Below are 20,793 nucleotides of genomic sequence, written 5' to 3'. Positions count from 1 at the left end.
CGTGTGTTAAAGGACACCTGCGTGTTAAAAGTGCAGCACATTTTATGCAGGTCCCCCTAGACCTTCCGCCCTAGGCTTAATCAGTTAGGCCAGGTTACATCACTGCCAATATCCACAACAGGGACCTATGCAGATTTGTCCTCCAGGGTTGTTTCTCCCTTTTTTACTTCTCAAGAGACCTGCATAGGACAGTATGTTCTTGCTTAACTTAACTTTCTCACTCATGTTTTCAAGTTACATATCAGTTTAAATGTGCTACCAAAACCATGAACATTAGAAACATAGCAGCATGTAATTTGTAATCCCATATAACATTGTTCACGCTGCTGTAAACCTTTATCACAGTGTAATTAGAAGTGATAATTGGTACATAATTTACCGTTTTGTTAAATGTAGCATTCATGCAACCTGATTATCAAATTTTCAATGCCATTTTTTGTCTCAAATGTGTGCCATTTCACACTAATATACCGTATATGACGAACCGAAACATTCTACACAAAAAAAAAATGCAAGGTGATTACATGGGATTAAAAAGAGAAACGTCCACCAAGTTTCTGATATTCTCAAATAAAATAAAATAGCACCTTCATTAAAACTAGAGACCTAGAGTCGCGCTCTTACCCTTGATTACAGAGACTGAAGTTATTAATTCTCTCTTCAAAAATGCACAAACTTATACATATAAATGTTGAAACGTCCATGTCGGAAATTTTATTATTGATGTACAAGTTTTTGGTTATATTCCTCATACTTGTAATTAAAGTTTAAATTTTTATGTATATTATACATTATAATAGTATAATAATTATATTGATTGTATAATGTTTGCTTTTCTTCTTTATGTTTGCCATCCCCCACCCACAAGTGCCGGGGAGACACAAGGGCTACACAGAGCAAGGTAGGTTAATTTGGATGTGGTTGCTGGAAGGGCCAGGTTGGAGCTGGGTTGGTGAATGAAGGGACTGAGGGGGATTAGGGGTAGACTACGGTTAGGGCAGTTAGATATGGGGTCCTTACCCAGCCAGCGATTTGACCAACCACCCACCCATCCTAGCGCATGTATATTGGTAGATGCGGCTTTGTCCCAGCACTTGGTGGGGGTCTGGAGTAATGCCTGCAGGGTGTTACAAGTGTGTTGTACACCGGTTGGTGGTGTTTCAGGCATTTACTCAGGCCTTGGTGGGTTTAGAACATCTTAGTTTCATTCGAATCTGTCACGCGCTCATGCTGTGACGTTATTTCAGATATTACTGGGAGAGGTTCTTTCAAAGGGAATGTCATGGTTTTTATCCGTTGTCAAATTGTATGTTTCTAAATTTTATGGTCCAATAGTTTTCTCGATTTGCTCATTCCTGACACATCAACATTTAGGAAACACACCAGTCGCCTTAAAAAAATAGAATTTGAGCAGAAGCTGCTTATTGTTTGTTTTTTTAATATACTGTTAATTACCAGTGTCCCTGTGATAATGTTCCCCTTAACGGAGAGTTAACCTGCTAAACTACTGATAGAGGTCTGTAGAGGACCCTTTGCTGCTTGTACGCCTCCAAAAAAAATGCTGTTTTAGAGATGAGTGGAGGATAAAACCATACAAAGCATATGTGTCTCGAGGAATGTTTGCGTTACACCAGTTGTCTACCCCGACGTGACATTCACTGCCAACATTCCGAGATTCTAATTTAGTCACTGATTAAAAACATGCACTAGGCAATTTATTTTACAGTTGAAGAAACAGGAGATATGGAAAGAAAATAACACCCAACTGTTTTAGGGCTGAGAGATCTCACCCCTCAAGCTGGGAGCCCTTTGTGCTGCTGAGGCTGTTTCTTAGCAACCAGATTTTGCAGCTGCCAGACTACAAAAAGCAAAAGCATGACTTATGGGAAGAGTGGCACGTGTGAGAAATGAAGAGCTGAACTGCAGAGCTTGAATATACCTCTCGCAAGGAAACATCTAGAAAGGATGTTGAAGACAAATAGCTCAGCCGGTGACTGGTTTATACTGAGCTGTGTTTTAAAGAGGCTCTATGTCCTCATTTTTTTTCTCCTAAGCTCCTAACTTGGTGGCCGGCTACCGAAACAGACAATGCATTCAAACACAGATACGACTAAGCACTCCCTGAAAAATTGTTGAGTAAAGAAATATTTCTGGGAAGGTTTGGAATTTGGCAGTACTAGGAAGGGTGTTCCTAAAGGTGCATTTAATGAGGTTTCAAAAAAAATAATTCTTCAGTAATTTATTTTTAAATCTGCCCTTATAGCCTATTGATCATATATTAGCACATAAAGACATCGGGCTGCCACACTCCCAACCCGATTAATTTTATTGACTCTCATTATGCATCCATCCTTCCCACAGACACAGAGCACCTGCTCAGGGCTGAAATGGCACTGCCCTTTGACTGGCAATAAATCAGTTTCTTCCATAATCCTCATTACAGCTTGGTCTTTTTATGGAGGTCATCCCGCATTCATATATTAATTCAAACACCCTTTTTCTGTGATGTTAACTCTTGAAAGGAGATTACTTTGGAGATTAACATGATGGACTGTGAAAGGATGGGGACCAGGGTCCTAAACTGATGGGGCGCACCCCCATCCCCTTCTCACTACCTCCCCACCCCTTCTCACTATCTACCCCCTCTCCCTATCCTTACTTACCTTGTTGCCGGAGTTCTCCGGTGGGAGCAGGAGGCGTCTGTCTTCCCGCTATGCCGCGGTGCGTGCTTCACAGCTGAGCGCCAGAATAATTCCGGCGCTCAGCATGAAACGCCGGCGACGGAGTCACGGAGAGTGAGGGGCGCCGAGCGGTCGCTGAAAGCTCGGCCCCTGCCCAGGACTTAAATTAAAACATCAGGGTTTTTTTTGTTTGTTTTAACTTTATTTAACATCCTTAAACAAACTTTATTTAACATGGAGGATGTTAAATAAAGTAAAAAAAAAACCCGATGCTTTAACTTAAGTGCCGGGCAGGCGCCCCTGTTGCCATGGCCGCACAGGTCGCACACCCCTAAGGCCGGCCCTGAACCTATACATAGGAATGTTTTGGCAATTGAAGACAGGTCTAGCCCTGCTTGCTCACAGCACTATGGGCCAATTCTGGGAAGTGTCTCAGGCTATCTGCCTGAAGGGAAGATGGTTCAACAAACGTCAAATCAGTGAAACTGTAGTCAAAATTTTGATCAAATCAATAAATAACACCATCAACATTTAGTTATACAGTTCTATTAGAGGAAGGTAAGCTGACTGCGGCATGATCTAAGACGGAGCGAAGCCAGACCACAAGGAGAAGTTTGGCTCAATCCTTTGCCCATTTCTATAAGTCTACATTTCTGACTTCCTTGCAACTCTTAGGACTTCATGAATATAGAGAAGACTGTAATTTTACTGAAATGCTCTTTCAAAATTTAGTGTTGTCTAATGAAAGTATTTTTTGTGGCTAATTTACATGTAATCCCTCAGCCTGCAGCAGTTGATAAGTTATAATACACATGGAAATTCAAGGCAGTGGACTTAATACAAGGATTATTCTTAGTGTTTCGTTAACTCAGCTTTCGGAGTATATGTTTCTCATTTTAATCTTTTTTTTTTTGTTGGCTTTTTTTCATCTTCAAGTCTTAATATATGTCAGCTGTCTCTGTCGATTTTACATGGCTGTCTACAATAGACATCTGCACTTTGAAATGTCCTGTTATACCTCGTTTCCCACTAACGGGTTCGAAGATTTCCAATCATATTAAGTGGATATTTCAGACATTCATCAAAAACATTTTGCTGTGTACTGCATATTTTTCTTTACCAACCTTCCATTATAAATTATTTGCCTTTTATCTATAGGGTTTCCAAATCCCTATGACAATGTATAACAATGTGATTTACAAATAAAAGTTCTAGTTTTGATGACATATTAACCTCTCGAAGGCTATTGACCATTCCAGCTGTCAGTTTTACTGGTCACCTAGAAAAGAAGCCATTAGCCATTTACTGGTCAATAGTTTGTAGCCCAGTAAATGCAGTTCAAGTTACATAGGATTTCTTCTGGTGAGACCTTAGTAACCAACTTTCATACACCAGTGTAGGTGGCCATTTATTGATGTTCATGCATCACAAAAAGTTAACAGAGGGAGTACTGTTCACGGCACAAAATGAAGAAATAACAAGAGAGCACATGTTACTATTGGAAAAACAGGTGTTTGAGCTTAAGCGCAGTTGGGCATTCCATGCAGTGGGTCTGTTCATTGCAGTTAAGGTGCTTCAAGCGTAGGTTTGTTCAATTTTTCACAAGGAAGAGAATTGTTTAGTAAACAATTTAAATAAACATTATTGACCCATAATTCATCATCCTGTCTTTTGGAGTCATGAATAAGCCTCCTGCCTTATCCTCTACCAATGCAGAGAGATAGGGGATGTTTAAGGATGTTTGTCTTCTCCTGAATCAATCGAAAGTATCTTGAGGAGGTTGACCATCTCACTAACCATGTATCAAAACCTAATTACTACAAATGGCTTGGTGTATTCACAATAATCAAAATTCATATAAACTAGGAGATATTAGCCCAATTTTAAGTAAGAGTGCAGAAATATATTTAAAAATTAAATATGGAAATAATAAAATTTAATTATTTAGGCTATGATTAGTGTTACAGAGGATATGTTTGGTCAAAGTATGTTTTCAGAATGCCAAACCAGTTTTTTAAATATAGAAATGCCTCCCGCGTGTTTGGTTTGTTAAACTACTATGTAATCAAATGTTTAAAAGTTCAGACCATGATGTGATGTTCTACATCTTATCAGTGAACTTCTAGCACAATGATTTTCTCCCATAAGAGGCCTCACATGGATCGCATAGCACTGTGTGCCAGAAAATTATGTCATATCCTGTAACTTTGAGGTATAAGGTCACGAGGGAACAGAAGAGTCACCAATATGCGCTGCCTCACTGAACTGGTACCTGAAGGGCATTATGTGCTGCCTCTCTGTTCCATGGCCTATGAATATTATCAAGAAACCCAATAACATGTGCAGTCCTCAACAACCCTGGATATATATATATTATTCAGTCTTAAAGCATTTTCACACAGAGGGGTTTTGTGCACAATGCCACCTCCTTAAAGGTTGAGTGAGACAAAGTGATTTAAGTGAAAGACTTGAATGCATATTGAATAAGGAACAGTAAATTAAACACCCACCCAATTCTAAAAACAGCAACAGTAATAATGTTTTCCGCTTTTTTCAGTCTATGCCAGTTTTGGGAAATTGTGATATCGTAAGATGGGAAAGGTAAGGGATTTTTTTTTTATATACTTGTTAAGCAGTACATGTGATACATTGTTTGTACCCATAATGTTTATTGTTAGCAAAAAGGTTATAAAATAAATCAACTTGTTCAATCCCTCAGTATTAATTTAGTGTGTTTTAGTGTTATTTATTTTATTGGGTTTCTTCTCTCGGACTCTGCAGACAGAATCTATTATTTTTTCATTGTAACGGCTGGCTCCACGCTTTATTAGGACTCAATGGTGCATGTGGGAAAAAGTGAGATGACTGCAAGTTCACCTTGATTGACGATGTCATCTGAATGACCTCACTAAGAGTATTACACATGGCCTCCTCGTTCCTGCATGCATTATGTCTGCCAGTTAACATAAAGTCTATGTCACCATAATTTTTGACACACTTCCATTGACCATTTTATAGCCAGTATGATGAATGTACAGACAGCCTTACCATATTACACTTAGATGGCATCTTAGGGTGCAAAGCTATTGGGGCGCCACTGTCAGGTTCTCACAAAGGAAATGTGTGTAGGAAAGGGCGAAGGCGAGAGTTCACCTATTTCATTAGCATCCTCTGGATGAGTGATGCTACAAATGATGTCTAGTATCTATCTACACAAGAAACATATACTTTTCACCGTGCAGAATCTTGTTGGACAATCATTGATAAATTGCTTCTCATTTATAAATCAAAAATCTTATTTATCAATTTATTTTTTCTTGAATCTTTTTTGTGTTGTTTTTATTATTGTTAATAGCTTAAGGAGGTTTTGATAATGTAAACTGCTTTAAGGGCAGGGCCGGCCCTTCAATGGAGCCGACTGGGGCAGAGCAGGGAGACGTACTTAAACGTAAGTACTTTTAAACGGGGGGGGGGGGGGTATGGGTAGATAATGGCGTCGGCGAAGTTTAAACTTCGCCCCAGGTGGCATTAAGTCTTGGGCCGGCCCTGTTTAAGGCAGTGTGTTTCTCGCCGGAACATTAAATAAAATTGTGTTAATATTTCCCTAATAATATTCCCCTATTCTAAATGCATGACAATTTGTTCTTTATGCAGTCCTGTTAATAAATAGATAACTTGTATTTTGACAGTATGTATTTGTATAATTTTATTATATATTATCTAAGACATCACTTTTTACTAGTAGAAGCGTTTTTTGTTAAATATTCAGGTCAGATAATTCTTTACTATGTGTAGTTATGTATTAAGAACATCTATGGTGGAAAGTACTTGAAATCTTGCATTTCCTTTTGCATGATATGTTCCTGCTGGTTGTACACTTCTAACACCTCTTTATACATAACCCCAAAGTCATATATGTGATCCTACCTGTTTTCCGTCCAAGGTGTACAGCTTCTTGACCACTCCTGTTTCCAGTTTGATGGCATCAGTAATGTCTGCCAGGACTTGCTCAAAGGAATGAGCTGTCTTCTTGTTCAGGAGCACACGCACTGCTTTACGTGGTTTCACGCCACTACGGATGATTGTCACCAACTTTGGGCGCACAAAGTCCTTGTTTTCTTTGGACTGGCTGTTAGCACTGCCAAGGGACTGTGGAGACTTTAGAGCAGCTGAAGTCTTCACATTGACTGACCAGTTGGGATTCACATTCTTTGTGTATTCCAGTTTCTTGAAAAAGTTATCAGATGAGCAAACATAGCTTTCACCTAAAATGAGAAAGAGTAGAAATTGAAATTATTTTGACTACCAGAGATTTTTATTATTATTCTACATGTCTGCCCATCGTATTGTTACGGTTATTGGGCCCACAAACAACCTGATAATATTTTATCAACTCTCATTTTGTATTAACTCTCATTTTCATCAAAAGGTGCCATTTACTGTTACCTATAGGGGGCAGAGATACATTCATCCCCTCCACGATCACCAGGCAGTGGCAGAGGGGCTCCATATGTCTACCACATTACAGAACCAACGTTTCTTATACCTTGACTAAATGTTTGGGCATGCCATGGTGATATATCATATAACCATGGCAACCAAACGGAATATTCCTGCTAAGTGGACCATTCCATTGGTGTTAACTTTTGATTCACCACATATTTATCTCTTTCATCATAAATACGACTTACAGGAAGATAAAACTACATAGATGTTCTTCAAGCATCAAAATTGCATATTTTCCAAATCCCCTGACAGTGATTAGATTTGGACAACATATTCTATAATGAAGGAAGACAAAATTTGGCACAACATGTTGTTCTAACCAAGGTCAAATTAGTTTCTAAATGAATTTCTGTTAGTAGGAGAACTGTGCCGTAACAAGCAACCATTGTGTTAAACCAATGTAAGGTAGACTTCTATTGGTTACCATAGAAACAATGTGCCTGAAAGCAGGAGCCCACAATAGATTTCCTTCTTAAAAAGCCTGCAGCTGCTAGTCAAGGTTGCAAGATCTGTTATTCTTTCAGTGCTAAATGTTATTTTAAATAAATAAAAACCTTGAAAATTTAAAATAATTTGATTTTATATATTCTCAATGAATTATTAGCTATGTACATGATAATCAAAACAAGTGCTACATGGACCTGCAGCAATGCGTTCTGGTCCTCGGAATTATCCCCAGTGTTGCATAACTCGGGAAATGTAGGATTGACATCAGACTTGTGAGATTAGTATTGCTTGACATTCCCTCTAAACACTTCTTACACTCATCCATTTTAATTTATTTCAGCTTCTAGGCCTCACTGGGATTTGCAAATTAATTGGAGCAGGTTTCGCCTCGCCAAGAAAAAGTACACTGGTTTATTTTTAAAAAATGCATTCATTTCAGTGTGCTGTTCCTGATACTGGATACCTGTCATGAAATCTAAAAGCATCACTAATTACACATCTGTGTGTTAAAAATGTGTTTTTTGTATACTTACCCTGTAAAAGTCTGAAAGTACTTTATAATGTATTATAAATTTATAATATATATTATAATTTATTAACACGTTTTGCATGTATAAAATATATGTGATTTATAGTAGTATGTGGATTTTCATATGCAAACATTTAATCACTCTGTTTTGTCTTAAAGGGAACCTATCAGTAAAGCAGACAAAAGCACTTGGGTTTTTTGACTGTAAAACAGCACATCTCGTAAGATCAATTACAAGTGACAGGCTTCCCATTTTCTCCTCAAGACAATTTTTTCGCACTTTCAGGGGAAATCATTCCAACAACATGAGAAGAATGACATATTTTGCCTAAGCGGTAGATTCACTATTACATATGCATGCACAGATATGAATTCTTAAGCACCTTTTGGCATCAATATAGTATTCCCACAGCTGGATTCAACAAATGGCAGGGCAAGGGACCTGCTCGGGGTTGAGCACTACTGTAAGAGAATGATGGTTTCTTCTCCACATATTTCTCCTCCAAAACTAGTACATATGTCCCAGCTGGTGTCAGATTAGTGTTTAATCACTAGAAACAGATATCTTAGATTTTTTAATGAAAAGTCCACAAACAAACACACAATTTAGTTTTTAGAATAAAGAGAACATGCGCCAATTGGACAACCAAGACAAAACCCCTTGAATTTTTGACTGAAGGTTGCATTAGTATGTTAAACTAGACATACGTGGCACTGAACATTGGCTGAAACAAACTTAAACAGACTAACTATTCCATGCCATGTGAAATAAGCTACAAATCTTAAAATTGTCATGGCATTTGTATGTTAAAACAATGCCACCTGTCTATTCACAGCAAAATCTGCTTTTATTTATTAGACAGAGTTATCTTCCAGGCTCCCACAGAAGCTGAGCTGGCAAGTCAGGAAAGAATGGGGCAGATGCTCATGACTAATCATAAGCTATAAAAAATAAAAGATAATAATAATAGTAAGCCATTTGGGCGGTCTGGTCAAAGAATAAAGCCCTGTGATAAGGCCAGCCAGGTAAATTTTGGTTATTTCATTCCACACTGGGAAAACGGGTTTCATTGGCACCTCCCTGTAATGTATTCCTGCAAACTGTTTAGCTATGTGTATTTCCTAATTGGCTACTTAATTATTCACAATTTTCCCCAGTGGCCGATTCTTTGATATTTAACAGTTTAAATATATTCAATTTGTGTTTAGTTTTTTTTTTTTTGATGATATTCCATCTATGCATGCAAAGTGAAGAAATGTTCAACAAATAGGTGCGATCCCTGAATGATGTTAAGATTTAATTAGTACAATCCTACTCTTGCAACCTGGCCCCTTTGAGCGACAGCTTGTTAAGGGCCACATCTGCAGGTCATCTAGTCTTATACTTCAGCCCAGGTAGAGATTCATATGTGTTTCTCAGCATCTAGCAGTCATTATAGAGCACTTGAGGTATTAGTTACCAAATCAGGAAGCCTAAACCAACACACAGCTGTGTGACACCCACAAAAAAATACAAGGGAAGCACTGACCACAAAATCAAATACCTTCTGTATTAGCAAAGCAGTCATGATGTCATCCTGTAGCATTTAATAGATTTCTCCAAACAGCTAATCACTGGCGAGAATCATTGGATAACAGGGAAGTCATTCTGGGCAGCTTCTCCTTAAGGTATTTTTTTTGTCTATTTCAGATATCAGAACCAAAGTCAGGGAGCCAGAAAACAGAATAGCCGAGGTTAAGCCGGGTCAAACACAAGAACAATAGTAATAAATTGCCAGCACAGGATACACCATGATTTGCAAACGTATGACCACCCGTGGGCAAGGTGTTACAGATTCCTTGCCTTTTTATAGCGCTAAATGAAAAAAAATGACGTCACTCTGTAACATTTGTACACCTCTGACCACCTTCTGTTTGCACGGCTGCGCTGAATGCAGACGGGCGATGTAGTTGGAGGGAGCAGCAGCAACAGGAGATAGGCTTCGGAGGCCCCTCTGCCGGCAAGGGACCCCAGTGAGTGGATGGCCCCTGTCGATAAAGAGGAGGGCAGAGACCTGTGGCACAGGCGGGAGGCCTACCTTGGTGGGTAGGTGACACTGCATTGTCCTCTAGTAAGGCTGAGTGGGACTTTAAACTTCCCCTTTAAGATAATTGCTATAAGGAGAGGTGTGCTTAATGTTTAGTTTTAAAAAATAAGGTTTACTGGCTCATTAACTGAAGCAGCCTTACTCACTATTTCTTTATTTTAACTATATTAGGATTTGAATCCCGCAAAAGTAATAATTTTCACAGCTAACATAAAAGAATGGAAGAAAGCAAAGTAAGCACACAATCCACGTTCCTAAGAGCTGTATGCAGAACTGGAACTTTCCATTAGCTTGGGACAGCTAAAAACACTGGGGTAAGTGGAAATCAGCAATAAACTGGTATTTAGCCAGAATAGAGAAAATGCTTTGGTAATAGAAGTGAAAATGTTTTCCCACTTTATGAAACAAATAAGAAGAACTTCTGAGTGGCTGTTCACTACAAATAACCAATGTATAACATGTAAAAATAACCTTAGAGCTATATTGGTTTTTGGTGGGATAAGTTAGAGGCATGGCTGGCTAGGGCTCCAGTATGTTTGTTGCTGCTTTGCGAGATATTAATTGCAGTTTATATTACTGAGTAAACCATTTAGAAAATGAATTCTTTATTTAGAAAATTTTAATTATTAATACATGTTTTGATGAGGAAAGAACATAGCAACTCCCGACCCAGCTGGATCCAAAATGTCCCAATTTTGTGTGCACATCACCAATCTTCAAGCACTTTCTCACGGTCCTGCATAGCTGCCACACTGTCCTGGCTTAGCAGATATTGGGGATCATGGCCAGTTAGGGATATTGGGGATCATGACCCTTACTGGCTCAATGAGATGTAAAACCAATGGAGGTATGTGCTGTTGCAATCCGGACCTCCACTGCTGCTCCCACATGGCCTGCTCAGGATGCTACGCTACTGAGCGACTCCAGGCTGCGCTAGATTTAAGGTGAGCTGGTGGCCATGTCTCTGACCCTGTCATCCAACACATCTGGAGTGATTTGGACACATGAAATGTAGAGGAGTATGTAGGCAGGCACCTAGTTCACATACGATGATATATAGTGCAGTATTTATAGTTATGTGAAGTTCTGTTTTTGCACAACAAATGGGGGACTTTTTAATGGTTGGGAGTAAACGATACTTAAATAGATAGACTTTTGTCTTGCTTTAAGAAGAGGCCACCGAAGCTTCACTTCTTCGCAAACGTTCTGTTTCCCATTATCCCTCAGCGAAGATTGTATTGAAATTCTGTTGCCCTTCTAGAAAGTTGTGACACTATTTCAGAACTCTGTATCCATAGCTGTAGCAAACTGTGGCCAGGCGTCTTCTGCTAGAGATTTATTTTTTGCCATGCAGTTCCTCCGTAAGGTTATTATCTCAAATATCTTAGGGTGAGGCTTTTGAAAACAGGATGCCGCAACAAGATAACAGCTGTCACATTAAGCACAGCATAAATGAGCAGGGATATTTTTATAGTATAAGAATTAGCAATGCGAGTAATCTGTATCTCCAAGCTTTACAAATGGTCAAAGAAGGGCACATTTGTAGTGGGCTTTGTTGCTAAAGCTGTGGCTAGAGGATGAGGCTTTACTGAGATACTTCATGTGCCATTGTGGCCCATTTTTGAAGAATAGGATAGTCACACATTTAATTTGCATGTCCCAAAGACCTGGAGAAGCAGGCTTCACCCGGAGACTCTGGGTCAGGTATCTTAATTTGTAAACATATTTTCTACTGCTTATATACATTATTATGTTTTTAGGACTGCAGAACACTGATCAACACTTTAACATTTTGAAAAGAGTGACAGGGATTTGCATCCTAAAGGAGCACCATCACTCCTAAACAGGACCCTAGAGAATAAACATGAGGACCCGGCGTGTGCATTAAGAATATATGGGCTAAAAAGAAACATAAAATCTAATGTTGCAGTTCTTCTGTATTTAGTGAAATGATGTTTTTATATAGCTATTTCAGCACTAACATTACCATGTCATTGGCCTCTTTAGATTATACTAAATCCAATGGGAGGATCCAAATAGTTTCTACCATTAGCCATACGTTTTTGGAAGGAGCGGGTTGCTTAGAAACTAGCATGTAAATATCTAGGTAATGAACATTTCTAGAAATCAGTATTAATATCCAAATCTATGCCTTGAGCAAGTTTACCACATCCCTGGAAGCTCTTCAGTAAGTTCTGAAAAGACATTTTAGGCTGAGGAACATTTATAGTTTTGTGACGTAATGTGGGGCAGGCGGAGGCTCTAACCTGTGTCCTACCCTGAGACTGTTGTAAACATTAGCTCTTTGATGCAACTCAACAGCTGTCCTGAACAATATAATATATCAGCAATATATAGCAGCAAAATGTCTATACTCTCCTTAATAAGGGATGAAATATGATCTCTCCAAGTATTCCTCTTATTCCAAAGACGTGTCTACGACCAGCAAGAGAAAATTCCACCCAAATATATGTTGGAAAGAAACTTCAGTCTTTTCACGAGTACACAGATGAGATATGGAGAAAAAAGAAGTAAATAGCATAGACTTGATAAAACAATATATTCCCTAGGCATAACCACAGCTGACTTTTTGGGTCATTGATGTGTGTTAGCACCCGAGTTGGTCTCGGTGCTTATATGTAAGTGCAGAATACAAATTTATTGTTTTTAAGTCCAAGCTATTTACTTTTTTCCTCCATATATCGTCTGAGCACCAGCAAAGAGACTGAAGTTTCTTTCCAACATATATTTGAGTGGAATCAACAGCTGTCCCGACCATCACTGAAACTGTATCTAGTAAGTTAAAGATATGCTGAAATAAGCTCAGAACGGGTGTGCATATTATACACAGGTACAAAGTAACACAAAGTCTACATTCAATTTTTTCAGAACATTTTGTCCTAAATTTAGCATGGGCACAGAATTATGGATTAAACACAAGATTTTATGTTACATCATTTGAGAAACAAAACAAACACTAAGGATCCCACTCAAGCTTGCTGTCTATAGTGTCAATCAAGAAGGATGTTTCACTAGAAATAATGACTTCAAAAGGACAGAAACATCCTAAAATGGTCTTGGGAAATATATTCAGAACATTAGCTCGCAGTTAAATGTATAGTACACAACTTTTCTTCATTTGGGCACTTCATAAATCCCATCACAGCAGAAGGCTCCTACAGAGATCACATTGTGTTGTACATAAAATCCCTTCAGTGGATTTAAAGCATTTGGAGCAAAACTGAAATGCTGGCCACAGCAGCTTACTCTGCGTTACTTTATATAAATCTATGCCAGTAAATGAATTGGCCTGGGGGACTCTTATCTCCTCCATTCAGAACGCAGAGCTCTTTCAGCAGCAAAAAATCGGATATAATAATAGTATCTGACACAGCAGAAAAAAAATATGGCACATGTGAATTAGCATGTGTATTATGCGATGTGTTAACATGTGGGAGGTAAATGGATTATTAATCTTAACGACATGGGTGGGAGCGTGTTAAAACAGCATTTTACCCAATTTAATGTTATTAACGCATATGCTACTTCCTGGTCTTTAATGCATTTTACCACAGGGACAGATTGCATGCGCCGCCACCACAGTGGGTATGCCATATGTATAATAGGAAGGTGCACCTGTGTCCACTGGCCATTGGAGACCTAGGGAATTCCTTTCCCACATGAATCTCTATCAGTGCCCCTGGGAGCACAGCAACTGATTATTATTGCAAGTAGGAAATACAAGTCTTTTATGGAAGTTGATACCTTTGATCAGGTCAGCATAGAAAAACATGTAACGTTACATAACCTTGAGGGGTTGCCAAGCTCTCTTCGGATAGAAACATCCATGGTTAAGAAAGCATGTCATTTTATTTATTTTCTGTGTTGATCCAATAAAAGCTATCAACTTTGACAAACGTCTGACTGTCCCTCTTAAAGAGGGATGCATGCGTATCTAGGGACCTCCCAGGGTGGAATGGCTTTATGAAGGGCAGGGCTAGCTGTGCAAAAGAGAGGGGCTATCCCTACACAGCATTTGGTGTATGGGGAGTGGGAGGAAAGTTGGTGGGCAATGATGAGAAGAATACCAGTTCTTACTTGTTACAAAATGCATATCCGTTTTAGTGCCCCATATACTGGCCCATCCTTAATTAAAATAATAATAAGAAGAATATCTTGCAACAGTTGAAATTATCAAGGTTGCCCCACTTTCATACTTTTGATACCCAGGAAGGTGTAAAAGCAATGGAGGCCTGTGATGTTGCATCCTAGATCTCCATTGCAGTTCCCACATAGCCTCCTTGTGACGCCAGTTGGGTAAGGTGGACTTAATTATGCTATTAGGAACGGTTTGTGCTATCCACTTTGTCCTGCTTTATCTCATGTATCACCACTATTCCATCTACTGGTGACATTCACTGGAAGGAAGGCAGCTGGAGGCCCCTGATGGTCCTGAATAGCCATTGCTTTTGCCCTATTGAAGTAGCACCTAGGTTTTTTGTTTAGTCACAAATATCCTACAGAATCACGTAATTCAGAACCACAATCGAATCATATGACATCATTTATAAGTTTGCTCCACTTGTAACCCGACGTTATTAGTGAACACCCAGTATCTTAAGTTCTCATAAGGATGCAGATTGTACATTTCAAATAATAAAAACATTCTGCTTTTTTTGCAGCACAAGAATTGTAGAAACAGTATTGGGGAACAATAAGTCATCATCATTTTTTTACCTTCTTCCAGCTCATCCATGCTGGAGATCTTGATTGATCCATCAATGGTGTAGATGTAACGAACACCCTGGGGAAGGTTGATGTTATCAGATAGTGACCTGGTCAAATCAGCCAACAAAGCATCAAAACTTCGGAAACGATCAGGTGATACCGCGTACACTATCCCTTTGAAGTAGCGGTCTCCATTACGGTAAAACCTGACTTTTTTGGCTTTCTTTTCGTTGCTTAGAGCTTGCAAAGTACGTGTTCGGTAGAAGCTGCAGTGAGCACTGTGAGTAGGACTTGGCAACCCATTCATTCGAGATGCTCGTGCGTTCCTGGAAGTCTTATCCCTCTCATCGAAGTGACCGAAATCAAGCTCCATTTCTCTCTGGCTTCAGGGACCTGGAAGAGGTATTCAAGCAGAGATAAGAATGTTACTTGCCCAAAGAAACCAGAAAACCCCTTGTAACATTAATAATTCCATTTAGTTGTTACCAGAGCATCTCATGTTACTCAAAGTTTGTAAATAATTAATACCAAAAAGTGTCTGCACTAAAGCATGGTTAAGTGCAGAGATTGTTAATTGAGCCAAACAGCGTGCAATAATGCACACACCAACAGCTGATCTCATATAAACCTACTGTGTCTGGACGTCAAAGATTAATGAGCTAATCTTACTGAAGCAGCAGTGACTGGTTTATCTAATGTCATCTGTCTAGTGACAATAGCCTTTTATAGGATTACAAAACCTTTCTTTCCAAAAATTGCTTAAATTGCTCCACAAATACCTGGTCAAGACCTAATTTCAATCTTTGCATCGTTATGATCAGTACATGTATGTCAAACCTCTTTCATATACACGCAGACACCTAGTGACACGTGTTAATGCAAGGGGAATTCAGAGCATGTACAAAAGCCAATATGAATGACGGAGTCTCACTATGTCTTTAAAAGCCACACCTCAGACAGATACATTTACTTTGTATTAAATATTGGCTTTCATTCGGCCTCTAATTTTATTACTCCATGTTGTCTTGGTTCCCTAGACAAACCCACCCCTAGCTTACACAATCAATAAAAGAAAATTGCATAACCAGCTTATGTGAAAGATTGAATAGATACGACACTGCTACATGGCGTCTTTGATACTCTTTGGTTTTACTCGTATGATCCTTTTTTTTACAAAATAATGGGTGCTTTACCCAAAGACAGTACGTTTAAATGGCATTTATGGCTTAGTTTGTTACTTAGAGGACTTCTTTGTTTTAATACTATTTCTTTTCTCAAACATAAAGTGAATTGATTAAAATGTGCCAAGCAAATGCAATTCCCAGTACAACTGCCATATTTATGAGTCAGTTGCCACCACAAATCCTAAATATAAAGACACTCCTCCGTACATGTGCCATGATGTCATCTATTTGATTCTGCGGCAGCTTCAGTCAACACAAAAGAAGCAGTTGCCATGGATGAAAGATGCAACAAAAAAGGCAATTATCACATGGCATATCCCACAAGTAATATAATGAAAGTAACAAGAGAAAGCACATCCTCCGACATCTTAAATATAAAGGCAACCCATAGAAGAAATAAAGAAATAAATATGGGGATTTGAACGGATGTGGCTGATTGCACGTGGCAAAAATGTATATGCCCCAACTGATACAGGTATTAATGTATTTGATGTGAAACCAGAGATATAGATAGAGAGAGAGAGAGAGAGAGATTATTTCTGTAGAATAATATTAATAATTGCTAATAAGTGGTGTGATGTTATATAAATCATTATAGTTAACAGATATATATGCAGAATTAATCAACTGAATAAAGAAAATAACTAAAAACAATATTGGTGCATTCAGTATGTCTTTGGAAGGAGGGGTTCGTGTTACTTCTTATTGTACAATTAATCTACATGAGTATTTGGGATTGCAGCCAGAAACACCAAATATACATATACCATTTACAATATACACATGGGCGTGTATATATATGAGATATAGGTAGAAAGATAAATAAAATGAATTGTAACATTTTTATATATAAAAAAGATAGTTATTCACACACATCATAGAGATGGTAATCTTGATTAGATATTTGTACAGTATTGCATATACCAGCTGAATGACCATTAACTGCTGTTTTAGAATACTGAAGAATGTATTAACTGAATAGCTATGTGTATTTTTTTTTTTTTAGTCATATACAAATTAATACCTTCGTTGTCTATTATCATCTATTCTTTTATCCAAGTATGCACTTCTGATAACAAAGGATTATAGATCAATACGCAAAAGCCCATACTCTCATGCACTCACGCCTACGCATATTAAAAAAATCAATAGGAATCAACAAGCCAGATTTAAATAAATTGGTCAGTGAGTTTCAAACAATGGTTTCACCATGTCATGTGAAAATGCCTACAGCGACATTTGCTCCAGGACACTGAATAGTAAAATGTGACAGGTCTCTGTAGATGTGATTTTCCAAAGCGGTTCTATTAAAGTGAGATATATATATATATATATATATATATATATATATATATATATATCCAGGAATGGGTTAAATGGTAATAACTCTCAGCCTCTCCCATTTCTCTAGCATCTCTGCATGTAGTACAGTACAGGAACACCTTTCACCTCCCACAGTAGTGCGCTGAGGGATGTAGCAATATTCAATGAAGCCATTAACAATAGCAGTCCACACCTCTCCAATGCAGCACTCTATTGTCTGTGATCAGAAACATTGCCTTGCATCGCAAATCCCCCCCACTTCCTAATGTGTCTTTTTGCGTCAATTAAATATGATTTTGTGCCCTGTTCTCCAATCTACTGAAAAATGAATAAACACACCTTTATACAAACAATAGGTTTTCATAAAAAACCCCAATGCATCCTTACACTCAAGATATTATTTCAACAAATTAATATAAAAACTGTCCGATATTAATCATCTCGGAATTTGCAGACTCATCCTTGAAATGGAGGAAGTTGGACAGTGGTCCATGGCTTTTTTCTTTTGCTGGATGTAACATATACGCCGTTACCCTAACAACCAGTCTTATTGAGATTAGCTCACTCATCTGCTGTCTGTCACCTTTCTGCAAGAAGACATCCCCCCAACCGAACCAGATTAACTCTCTAAAGGTCTGCTTTCCTTACAATACATAGTAACCCCTGCCGCTTGAAGTGAAAGAGTTAACAGCATCCTTTCCTGGAAAGTGGAATCAATCTGTCTATCCCAATCTACTCTTTAATAGACACATTTTACAATTTCACTAAATGATGCATTACCATGGGCTTTAAGCAGAGTAAATTCATTAGTATATATAGCAGCATATACATTTCCCAAAAAAATGCTGGCGACAACAAAATAATTGAGTACTTATTTGGATATTAAATGTATTTAGAGACGATAGTGATGAGCTATACATGTCTCCGTCAGTGAGTTGCTTTATATGAGAAAGCATGAATGTTACTGGAAAGCAAGGACTCACCGTACTGCTGGTACAGGCTGAGGATGCTGCTGGAATGACTTCTATTCTCAGTCTGTCTTTGTTATCCGAGCTTCAAGCCAAGGGATTCCTGCCAGGGTGGGTTAGCCTGCTCCCAGGTCCTAGTGCCTTATAGACACAAGCTCCTCCTGCCTTTGGATAACCCTTTCCCAACTAAATCATATACCAGCGGGACGTTTTCCGCTTTCATTATCTGGTTTTTCATTGTATGGCGGTCATCGATTATTCTTTAATTTTAAGAGTGTGTACACATTTATAACTACATGACGCTTTCTGCTGTAGTCAATCAATTTTTTTACTACACCTTCTTTTAAATTATACTACAGAACGCATTTTACACTGTTTTTTCCCAACTCAGGGTGTAACCTAATGTTTTTCCATTGTTTTCCATGCATGCAGCGTTTTATTGCGGAATGTGTTTAAATGATCACCAGTTGTTATGCTGCTAGAAATAATATACTCATTCATTCTTGATGCTATGAAGAGTTTAACTAGATGTAGTAAGAAAACTCATCACAACAAAAACAAGAGAAAATAACAAAAATACTTTACTCACAGCTATTTAGTTTGTCTGATGTTGGCTTCCTGTGCATTGTATATCTCAATCCATGCCAACGCTACTTTCTCTAACACAGTTTTTTAAGGTTGACTTCAAACATCTCTATTAGCTACCACAAGACTTCCCATACACAGGCTAGATTGGGGATCATGGTTTGACCACAGACAATATAATATTGATAACCAAACTCTGTGATCAAGTATGCCAGCTATATTAAGTTTTAGGGCAACTCATAAATAATTAAATAGCCAAACTCAAGTATTTTTTCAACTTGATAAAAGTAAGTTTTTTCATGGCATCTAGCCGTGAACTAGACTTGGTCATCTGGCACACTGGGCAAAAGCCAGCTCACCAATGTGCAGGCATCCGCTGGATATGCCCAGATGCACACCGCGTAAGCATAAAAACGAAATGTGTGGTCGCATTTACATCATTTGGCAGACGCCCGCTTTAAGGTGCCAGGGATGCACCAACATTCCTAGTCCGGCACTGCTGTGTAGTCGAGTTGGCAGTGGAGCTTGGTTTAGTGAATACATGAGTAGTTTTTTTTTAGCCGACTAAGTACAGTTGGCCTGAGCAACTTCGATCCACTGTGGACTCTACACAACTCAAACTTTTGTGAATAGACCCCATATTGTGCAGGATCAAAATCGCTTGTTGATAAGGTACATGTGCATATTATATAATGACCTCCCTTTAACATTTCATTAATATCACTTAGGATATGAGTATTAATATTCCTTTAAAAGAAATAAACCTCAACAGCTAAAAAAGTTGAGAGAGCCTGAGAAGCCAGGTTTCCAGTTGAAGTAGGCTCACGGCCAAGTCAGTCTTACTGTCGATAGATTCCAAAATGACCAGGCCTTGGTGGAGGATTTCTCTTCACATTTGGAAGACAAACTGCAGAATAGCACAGTTTCCTTCATGTTCTACATGAATCCTCATTTCCCTTCCTCTATAGAACTGAGAAACCTGGCGGGTGGCATACTTCTTATAATGCCCATAGCAATGGAAGCAAGCATAGCGTAAGCAAAACAGTGGCTACTCTGATTCTAATGCGAATTGGAACTCATTTCTGTGACTGGCCAGATACTTAATGTCTCATCATACAGACAAATTCAATTGCCCCCTGTCATGTTTGTTAACTAATCCCAAGGTACAATACTTGTTTTGATATTAGAATTCCTTTTAATCTGTGTGAAAGTATATCATGGAAAACTTTCCTGTTCCTTTTTGTGAACATGTGTACAAAAACAGTTAAAAACTAACAGCAGCTTTGGTGGCATCACGTACCACAATTTGTAATGCATAATTAAAGCTATTAAGGGACTGTTTCATTTTAAATTGTAATAAATAACACCCCAAACATCCTTAAAGATAACGTTAAGAAATAAGTATTTGCGAGAGCCGTGAGAAATATACAGGTATTGTCCGACGTGCTTGTAAAAATCCTGGTAACCTTCATTCTAGATGAAACAGGTGTGGAAATGTTTCAAGTACAGAGGTTTTTTTTCTGTGGATCTGCCCACTTAAAAAAAGTGAAGTGATTTTTTCACATAGAGAACTTTCAAAAACTGAGACAGGAGCCACATATAACATAACATATCTCCATTTTGTCTGTTAGAAGTCTTAGCTTTTTTTTCAATCCTCATGCATTTTAGAAAATGTTAAATCTATAGCAATGTGAGTTAAATCCACAAGGTTAAAATCTGGATAGAATGTACAGCTTTCTCTACTTTTTTTCAGTA

At 38.4% G+C, this 20,793-nt stretch overlaps 1 protein-coding gene across 1 annotated transcript in view; it reads right to left on the bottom strand.

Moving 5' to 3' along the window:
• Nucleotides 1-18,552, bottom strand: part of DCX (doublecortin) — a 34,848-nt gene extending 16,296 nt beyond the window's left edge. The window contains exons 1-3 of the mRNA XM_053472647.1: nt 18,469-18,552; nt 14,988-15,371; nt 6,609-6,946 (exon numbers count right to left, since the gene is read on the bottom strand). Of these exons, the coding sequence (XP_053328622.1) occupies nt 6,609-6,946; nt 14,988-15,351 (702 nt within the window). The 5' untranslated portion in view covers nt 15,352-15,371; nt 18,469-18,552. The remainder of the gene's footprint in view (nt 1-6,608; nt 6,947-14,987; nt 15,372-18,468) is intronic.
• Between the last annotated feature and the right edge of the window lie 2,241 nt (nt 18,553-20,793).

Source organism: Spea bombifrons, chromosome 8 (assembly GCF_027358695.1).
Source record: "Spea bombifrons isolate aSpeBom1 chromosome 8, aSpeBom1.2.pri, whole genome shotgun sequence".
Lineage (NCBI taxonomy): Eukaryota > Metazoa > Chordata > Amphibia > Anura > Pelobatidae > Spea > Spea bombifrons.
This window is presented reverse-complemented; position numbering and strand designations above follow the sequence as displayed.